The sequence below is a fragment of the Archocentrus centrarchus genome, chromosome 23 (genome assembly GCF_007364275.1).
Source record: "Archocentrus centrarchus isolate MPI-CPG fArcCen1 chromosome 23, fArcCen1, whole genome shotgun sequence".
NCBI classification, from domain to species: Eukaryota; Metazoa; Chordata; class Actinopteri; order Cichliformes; family Cichlidae; genus Archocentrus; species Archocentrus centrarchus.
In genome coordinates this window covers 12,244,355-12,254,501 of record NC_044368.1, presented here as the reverse complement: position 1 = coordinate 12,254,501, position 10,147 = coordinate 12,244,355, and the positions used below count along the sequence as shown (strand labels likewise).

General features: G+C 40.8%; 1 protein-coding gene across 1 annotated transcript; it reads left to right on the top strand.

Annotated features, from left to right (window-relative positions):
- The first annotated feature begins 1,420 nt into the window (after nucleotides 1–1,420).
- Nucleotides 1,421–9,930, top strand: LOC115773802 (mRNA-decapping enzyme 1B-like). The gene is given in 13 exon segments (XM_030720718.1): nucleotides 1,421–1,536; nucleotides 6,353–6,362; nucleotides 6,993–7,108; nucleotides 7,224–7,365; nucleotides 7,506–7,554; nucleotides 7,557–7,603; nucleotides 8,459–8,588; nucleotides 8,591–8,773; nucleotides 8,776–8,997; nucleotides 9,000–9,161; nucleotides 9,164–9,193; nucleotides 9,420–9,646; nucleotides 9,859–9,930. Coding segments are annotated over 13 exon segments (1,506 nt in total).
- The last annotated feature ends 217 nt before the right edge of the window (nucleotides 9,931–10,147 follow it).

Here is a 10,147-nt window from a genome sequence, read left to right as displayed (position 1 = left end):
GAGCCAAGTTGCCCTATATACTTATAACAACAGGACAAATGAGTGGGGTAAGCCTTAAGTTTGGTGAACGTGCTAACTTAGCTTTGCCACTGCCCGTTCGGCGCGCTTTGACAGTACTGATTGAAACCAACTCAGCTTATGAGTAAGCGACTGTGGTTGTTAACGATTATTTTCCATAAAAAAAAATAATCATATTTTTATTCCTATTTAATATGACCCATAGCACTATATTTAAAGAGTTCCTGCCTTCCCTTAAACGTGTGTTTTGACTTTTTCTTTTTGGTAACCAACAAAAGTCAAAACAGCACATTTCTTACGGAATGAAGAGTTACAGAGCGAGTTTGGCGTGCAGTTGCACAAGTTAATATCAACAAAGAGCAGTAATATCACATGGAGTTGGTTTAATTAATTTTGTTGCCTTTTTTTGGTTTTCAGGAGAAGACAGAAGTGGAAGGTACTCTTTTTATATATACAAGGTAATGACATTCTGGTATGTCCCATGATATCTGAATGTTAACATTTGTATAAATAGTCTTGCTTCATTTGTAATATTTTCCTATTTTTGCAAGTCAAATCCTGCCATTTGTGATTAAAAAATAATAATTTACTGAAAACTGTGTAGAATTGGTATGAAGAGGACATTGCGTAACTGAATTGAGATTTTTGAGCAAGTATGGCTTGTTGGTAAGGGTTGCCAGGAGAAAACCTCTTTTTAAAAGAACATGGCAGCATGACTTAGGTTTACAAAACTGCTGGGCCACTGTCCTTTGGACAGATGTGACAAAAATGTAGTTGCTTGGCCATAATGCACAGCGCCAGTTTTGGTGAAAAACCAAACACAGCATATCAGCACAAACACCTCATATCAACTGTCAAGCACAGTGGCAGAGGGGGTGACGATTTGGGCTTATTTTGCAGCCACAGGACCTGGGCACATTGCATCATTGAGTTGATCGTGAAGTTCTTTGTATGCCAAAGTATTCTAAAGTAAATGTGAGGCCATCTGTCCAACAGCTAAAGCTCGACCAAATTGAGTCATGCAACAAAACAATGATTCCAAGCACAGCAGCAAATCTACAACAGAATGACTGAAAAAGAAGAATTAAACTGTTGCAATGGCCCAGTCAAAAGTCCAGTCCTCAGCACAATTGAAATACTGTAGCGGGACCTTGAAAGAGCTGGGCTAAATGAATGCCACAAACCTCAATGAAATGAAAGCAGCATTGTATAGAAGAGTGGGCCAAAATTTCTCCACAGCGATATGAGAGACTGATGAAGCAATACAGAAAATGATTGCTTCTAATTAGGCGGTTCTACAAGCTGTTGAATCATGGGACACACGCTTAGTTTTTCTCAGGACTGCACAGAAGCTGAGAATATTTCCATTGTGTGTGAATTTCAGGCTGGCGTCTCCCCAGGCATGGCTTTTACCATCATGAACCGACTCAGCATGGAGAATCTACAGAGCCAATCACCCAAAGACCTGGACTTCCAGCTCCAGGATCCATTCCTGCCTTTATACCGCAATGCACGATTGTAAGGAGAAAGACACATAGATGCGCTCACACACACACACACACACACACACACCACACACAGAATTCTGACACTGAAGGTATCAAAAATTTGGCATTAATTACAGTATATATAATGTAAGGCATATACCACATTACCAGTTTTATAGCTTCTGATGATTGACATGAAAGTCTATTATTAGCACCAGAGTCACATCTTTACACTTTGACTTTATCTTACTGTATATTTACAGTGAGAACAAAGGGTAAGAGGATAGGCAGTTGCTTAGTATTAGACTGTAACTAAATCACTTACTACAAGTACTACCTACATATTTTAAGTAACTGACTGAATACATTGCAGTAATTTAATGTCATGTCAACTGTGCTGTCTTACTGCCAATGTTTTCACCATCACACCAAAAGGGAAAGTTAAGTATTTTACCTAAATTGCTGATGATCACACAGTCAAAAACTTTTTCTCACTTCAATTTTTTTGCCTATATCTTTTGAAATGTTACACCAAAAAATGCAAGTTCATCTATATCCACAGGGAGGAAGTTAGCTAAAAGATGATGACATGATAAGAGTGCCCAAAGCGTGCAGCATGCACTTCATTTAAGCAGAAACTAGTAATTCCATATAAGGAACTAAGCTAAGGTACTCTACTGAATTTATTCAGGCTGACTCCGAGACCTACATATGGCTCTCACATACACAAACACATTGTTGAGTGGTGCCTGTGGGACAAGAGTCTGACAGCACTACAAAATCAGCCAGTGGAGATTAGATACGCAGCAACTGTCACTGATAATCTAAACACACACATACACACACTCCACTCAGAAGTTGCTGGCAACACACAGACCTCCCTCCCTGCCTCGGTCTCCCTCTGTCAGGCTCAGTAAATGGCAGGTGGAATGCTGTGTTTAGAGATACCAGTGAATTCCTTGTGCCTGCTTTGATCCCCTTACTGTAGTGCTTTCGTTTTTCTTACTGACACATAGCATTATTAAACGTACTGAAGGCTCAGAGAAATATGTGTCTGGCATAAACTTTGCTCAGTGACCTCATTACACCTTTTACATCAGCCTTAAATGCACTTGGGGTACATTAAAGATGATCTGTGATAGCGCTGGCTGTGGTCAGAGCATCAGTAATGGAGAATAAATTTTAAGTGAGCTAACACGCTTATCCGTGGAAGGAAAGAACTTTAACGGCACATAAAACTAGTAATCAAAAACACAGTTAATGATAGTTTCCTCTGATGAAAAGGAATAATGGGAGGAGTGATGTGACTCAGAGTGGGTGGTTACATAGCAAACCTAATGGTCAACCCTAATGACTCTATTTGATTACGGTGATTGAATAAGATAATAACACCCAAAAAGGAGCTATGCAAAAGACTGAAATGATAACAGAAATAAACAATAGTATTATAACATCCAGACAAACTGCACCTCAGATGCTCGATGGAACATTCAAGTTCAGCATAAGTAAGCCAATATTCACTGAGCGTTTCCAGGATGGTGTTGCCTGTGTGGTGTCTTTCCCGAAAACTACATAACAGGGAAAAAACTTAGCTCACTGTAAATGCTTTTTCATTGTCTGCATCATAAACGGCTGGTAATGCTGCCAGTCCTAACGCATTGCGACCTCTGTATGGACGGGTCGTGGAATCTTATCATTAGACAAACATGTTGCTCTCAGCGCTGCTGTAACTTCCTGGAATGACCGTTGGCACAAAGTGGCAACCAGTGCTAAAAATAAAGCATGGCGATATCCCAAAGAACAGGGCAATATTTAGGGAGGAGAAATTTGCCCTGAGCAAGGCATTATTTATCCAGGCAAACATCCCAGTCCACAGGATTCAAAACAGGGCAGTTTAAATTCCTTTCTAGCGTCTACAGTCGTATTTTAGTTGCGCTATTATTCTCATAGAGTTGTTTGGCTAATTTTGCAAATTTTGGGTTAGTGTGAATTATGAATATTATCAATATTGCTGTATTATCAATACAACAATATTTCTTATTTTCTTTATTTTCTCTTGCAATACATTATTAGCACACTGATGACAAAATCTGCATTTTTTTTTAAAGCTTCCTAAATGGACTCCCCAACAAATTTGACTTACCAGAGTCAAACCTTAATGCCTTTTTGTTGCTGAGTTTAACAAATGAATGAGGATTAAGCGAACAGAAGTTAACGGACTTGTGGTGCAGAAGAAGAAATTAACACACAGTGGGTGGAAGCACATCAGTGGCCTAATAAAATGAATTGATGTACTATTAAAATGAAATCATGATAATACACCCTCACTACTTTTTGCCTTTTAACTTTTTTCTCTTCAGTTACACAGATATTTTTATGTAATGTAGTATTTTAATGTAGACTTCCAGTGTATCACAGAATTGCTGTATTGTGATGCCAAAGATCACGTGCATCATCCTACACTGTGTTTCCCACCCCTGTTATCAGCGCTTAACACTGTTAATGATGGTTTCCTCTGACAGTCTAACACTGATGCTGATTTGAGCTTCACTGATGTGTAGCCCACTTGTCAAATGTCCTAGATTTGTCTTCGGAAAACTAAAGTCTTCAGTCTTCTCTATATCAGTGGATATATGGAGAGTCTTACCTCCAGGTGGGATGTATCGATACCCCAGGTCTCTCTCTGACACCAGCAATCCTTTAAATCTGACTTCAGGTTCTTCCTGCAGCCTCTCATGTTTAGGTTTCCTCTGAAACAGGCCTCTCAGCATGGTCTCTCGGTAGTCTCAGTCTGATGATGATGATGATGAGTATCCCTTTCAGTCTCTCCACAACTTAAAAGTTGCTCAGAACTGATAATAATATGTAGTGCCGGTAATTATTTATCTGGCCAAAAGATGCCAAATGTGATTCTCCACTTCTTTTTTTCTTTTTTCCTTCTTATTCTTATTCTTTAGAAGGAAAGCTCTACTGATGGTGCTGTGTAAGCATCAGGTTCCGCATATACAGGTTTCCCAGCAGTTGTGGTAGTACTTTATTAGAACTAGGCTTCAGATGCAAAAGAGCAATTTGAATGTTCTTACAGTTAAGTCTCAAGAGGAAGGTGTGACAGAAGTGGTGGATGAGACTTTCAGTAGCTGAAAATGTCAATATTTACTCCTCCTCCAATTTCCCCAAATGTTTTCTCATGCACCAGTCATTCCAAGCATCAGTGTGTTTTACTTCAGGAGCACGTAATTCCTGACAAACCTCCAGGAAACTAAATGCGGCAAAAGGGTTATTAATACTCTTCCTCATGACTGACAGCATGAACTTTCTTCACAAAGGTGATCTCATACTTCAGTGAAAGTATACCAAATCCATCTTGTTCAGCACTGCTGCTTGTAAATATGTCTGCAGTTATGACTCTACCAAAGTAGCAGAGTAACTGGAATGTCAGCTTTCAGGGTTGCTTTTCATAAATAACAAAACTCCAGTAAAGTCCTGTTTCATTAAACAAAAAAAAGTCCTTAAACGTGTCCTCTTCAGGAGTTTCTAGAGGCTGGTGCTCTTTGATGGGCTGTTATATCATAGGCACAGAGGGTTTCAAAGGACCACACAGCTTAAGTTATGAATTACTTACAGGCTTTGCTGGGTTTCCAATATATTTTGTTCAAACTATAATGGACAGCCTGTGTCTGTGGTGGTTTTTGAAGCTGTCACTCCTCCTGATAGCAGTCTCAAGCTTAAGTTGTAGTCCTGCTGAAGTCGTCATTCCACATGGTCGTTCAGTGGAGTTCCCAGTCGAGGTGGCTTGGTTCTTTGCTCGAGGCATATATTTCAAACATCCCTGTCTTTCTCTTTCAATGTCCAGTGTCGAGTGGAGCTCCCTCTTGAAATTGTAACCTTATGGCCACAACCACTTTCCTCTCCCTCTCTGCGTATCTCTCGCTTGCTCTCTCTTTCCTATCTTGTTGATTTAGAGAGTTTTTACAGGTCCTACTGGAGCTGTGGAAATCTTCTATTTTAAAAACACTGTGCACATCTTTTATCTTATCTTCTTTGCTCTTTCTGTGACACTGAGAGAGAGTGGCATGCTGGCCAAAATGGAGTGTCTTGTGTCTGAAATGTCACAGGTTCTTTTTAGTATTCATTGACATGTTTCTCTTTTGATATGTTTAATGATCTCCCCTATAACGCACTTCACTTTTTGTTTCCCATCCATCTTGGTCATTTTTCCTCCGTTTTCCAGCTGTCTGACTTTCACCGTGTCTCTCTTAGTCTCTGTTGAATAGTCTCATCCCCAGTGAGCACTAAGTGGCTCTGGCTCCACCAGTCAGCCTCCCACTGCAGTTACTTATTTGGTCCTGGGCTTATTTTCCCAGGCTCAACTGAACTCTCTGTGTACGTATGTGTCTCTGCCTCCCTTCTCTGTCTGTTCCCCTCATCCACTTTGACCTCCATGCCTTACCCAGCCCTCTTTGTAGCCAAGTGGGTGTGTATTTTTGTTCATGTTTGTCTGTGTGGGAATGTGTGTTTTCTTCAACTGAATTACATAATAGTACTATCCAACTCATGATATAGACCCCACCTTTACTCCCTGATCTCCCTCGCTCTCTTTTTCTTTTCTTTTTTTTGCACTTTAAAATCCTTGTGTTATTCATAGGTTTTTCTCTGTCCTTATTTTACTCTCTAACTCTTTTACTCTTTGCCTCTTTTCGGGATTGGGATCTTCTCTCAACATCCACTTTATAACTTACAGACGTCCTGCTGTCTTGAGCAGAGTAGCCTTTGAATACAGCTGGCATAGAGCACTTGATCAAGTCTGTTCTCATTTGATAAGTGTCTTGTTATAAACATCTGTGCAGGTTGATGAAGGTAAAAGTTCAATGACTTCAGGATCTGGGTTTCCTTAGTACATCACCCTTTTTCTTTCTTGCTCCCAATTTCTTTTTTCCAGGGAAATGTCAAGTCTTTCTTCCTCAGGACTGTAATTGAATGTTTATGCAACAACGATGGCTCTTTCAAGAGAAAGGACAAACATAAACAGTAAAATAATCACTTTTGAAAAGTAGGTGCATCCCATTACAAAACTCTGCAACTGTGTCTTTCTCCCCCTTGTTGACCATGTTTACGTAGATGAAGAGACTCCTGGGGGACCATCCATGTTTCGTGGTATAATCACAAAGCTGGCTTCTGTTCCCATTGGCTTGGCTGGGAAATGACTCTTTTAAACCCTGGGGTTATACCCACCAGGGCTAATAAGAAATGGTTTATCTATCTGTTAGGTCTGCACTGATGTCATAGCAGCAAAATTGTGGCTCCGCATGGCTACACATTCATTCAATTGTAGGAGAATGGCAGGTCGAGAAGCTCATTTTGTCGTCTGCTGACCTGGACTGAACAGACAGTTTTATTATTTCACCAAGCTAACTGGATTGTCAGCATTGACCGGGTCATTGCTGCAAACAATTTGCTGGTTTTTTGTTAATGTAATGTCTTCAAAAGTTCAACTTTGTCTCTCTCTGCATCTCAAACCCCCTTGTCTTCTTCCCAGTGGTAATCCATGGGATTTGGTTCTATGATAAGGAGGACTGTCGACGCATTGCCCAGGGGATGAAGACGTAAGTAACTGTAATCTTAATATTATCTTCAAAACTAGATTTGGTTTGCTTAACAATGACTGAATTATGGTCCAGCTGCTAAAGCTTGACAGGACTGTTTTATTCCTGTGTGCAGTCTGACCCAACAGGAGCAGGTCCTGGCTCAGTCCCACGGTGGTTGGTTATCCCGAGGAGGAGTAGGGGGAGGAGGAGAAGGTGAAGTAAAGGGAGTGGACATCATCCAGATGTTAACCAAAGCCCGCACAGAGTATGATAAGGTATGGTATTTTCTAGGATCCTCAGTCACTTACAGTAGTGCATTTTTTATCAGTTTATAAAAGACTGGTTTTATTTATTCATTTATTTATGTATTTTTCTTCATATGTCTCTCCTGTGCTTCTATGCTTCTCTCTCTTAGGAAAAGTCAACCTCAGAGCCAAAGGAGATTGGTGGTAGAGGCGTTCTAAGTGAAACCCCAACCTGATTAAACCAATACCCGTTAAACCAAACACTCAGGTAGAACACCCTGTTCCACTTTCAGTCTAAAGTTGCTTTTTATTCTTATTAATTGAATTAAAATCCAATTTTTCATGCGCCAGGTTGTAATCATTTTTCTTCCATATTTGTTTAGCTTTCTGTTGAAGCTATCTGTTGTCCATCAACTTTTTGCTAAATTCACTGCTCCTCCATCATTTATATTTCAAATCTTCAGAAACTTAGCACAAATAATCTTTGGGTAAGGCGCTACAAAATGTGGGAGACAGATTTTCAATTTTCTTTTTTTTTTTAATGAATTTTTGAAATGTTCCAGAAATACTGTACATCAGTGTTTAACTTTAATCCTACTCCTCCCTTATTCCTGTGCTGACTCTTGAAACATGGTATGAGTATACAATGTGCAAAGTTCTAAAAAAACTTCAATTTTTTTTTTTAAACCACTTTTTGAAATTTTAAAGGTACACAGTAAATTCATGTTTAATTTTTTTTTTTTTTTTTTTTTTTAAAACAAATTTTCAAGAAACACTGTAGATTGATGTTTACTCACTTTGATCACTACTCCTCCCTTATTCATAAGCTGACTCTTCTGAAACTTGGGAGAGTAGTCATTAGGCAAAGGTCTACAAAATGTTCCAGAGAGATTTTCAGTTTTTTACCTTTTATTTTTTACAAATTTGTAAAAAAATAAAAAAAACTATCAGCTCAACAATGGTTGACCTACATGTACAGCCAAATTACTTTGTGTGCCAAGATATCACATATTGTACAAGTAAAGCATTTCACAGTGGAGCTCTCTGGTCCAACAGGTCTTTTGTTTCTGCTTGTGCTTACCTGTCGTCATCTGTCTTACTTTACTGTGTTTCTCTCATTCAGGACAATGAAGGTGCTGAGCCCAAGCCTCTTTCTTTGGCTACTCTGTTTGGCTCTCAGCATCAGCATCGCTCATCTAAACCTGACTCTGTCCCTCTTGTGAATGCTTCACCAATGGGATCATCAACAGGAATGAATCTCGCCCGCCTGTAGCTCGCACACTCACCTACGATGATACTGTGAATTCTGGCAGAAATGTGGCCTCTGATGGAGGTATCAAGGCTGTGGTTGGGCAAGATGGAGGAAATGCTGTTTCTGGCTTGCTGCAAAGTCCCACTAATTCTCACCAGCTGCAGCCTAACCAACCGCAGCACTGCCCGGCATCGCAAAGCTCATGCAGGGACAGAGAGGTGTCGGTAGTGTTGGTGGGGTGCTGCAGACAGTATCCGAGTCCCCCGAGAACCGGCTGTGTGACAACGGGGTGCTGCTGGAGCATCACCCCCATCACCATCATCTTTATCACCATCAGCAGCCACACCACCATCACCCGCATCAGCTTCAACCTGACCCAATCAAGAGACTTTTCCAAACCCAGCCACCTCCTCCACCCACACCTCTTTCTCCTCTGCTGCCCCTAAGTGTTGCTCTAACCCTCATCTCTCCTCCCAGCCTGTACTAGTGGATTCTGCATCATGCGCTCACCTTCAAGCGCAACAAAGCCAGCAGCTGTTTTTCAGCCTGTCCAATTCTCAACCTGAAATGCAGAACAGCCAACAGCTTCAACCGCACAGGGAACAGGTGGGAAGGCTTTTATACTTTCATTGTTCAATAACCTTGTACTGGATCAGTGTGCCACATACACATTTTTATAATTATTAGATTGATGGTGCTACAAATCTCAGCTGACTTCGTTATAATAATGCCAGTCACAGAAAAGTGGCAACATTCTCAGTGGTTTGTTTATTGTGATTTTAGCATTTCTTATTTCTGGTTCTTACTTGGTAACCTTGTGCTTTCTTGTCAGGACTGTCTCAGATGCCAGGTATGGTGTCACCTCATGAGCTCCTCCAAAAGCTCCAGTTGGTCCAGCAGGAGCAAAGCCTGGCTTCTAATCTCCTGCCTCGAATCTGTCCAGGACTGGCTCCTCGATTCTTGGGGCCTGCTCAAAGTCAGGGTGCAGGCTCAGCTTTAGCCACTGTCCCAAACCCAACTGCAGGCACTGCAGCTCATAAAGCGGCACTGCAGTTACAGGTAAAGCCCAGTGTACACGGTTATAAGTTTACTTCATCAGTTATAGAAACTGAGAAAATAACAAATACTAGTCTTTTTGTTATGGAAAAGTGGAGTCAGATTAGTAGCATGATAGTTGCAAAGGTACTATCAACTGTCCATGTCTGTGCATGTGATTTTTCTCCCAGAGGGATACCAGCCACTGTGGCCCCAACTCTGCTCCTTTCTCCCAGTGTATTCATCCAGACAAAGTCAAGCAGTGGGTTGTCAGCAGTTTGGTCAGGAGAGCTGCCACACACCCTTAACTGTGCCAAGACCCCCCTGCAAGAGGAGGCTAGAATCCTTTCCAGAAGTCAGCTTCAAGCCACACTGCTGCATCTGATACAGGTAATATTCCTTAAAGTCCGTGATCTATAATGATGTCATAATGCATGCTGTCCAGTTGTTGTGTTTATGCTGGACCCAAATCTGACCCACATTTTGTTAGCTGAGAGAAAAAGCAGGCTAAACATACATACACTC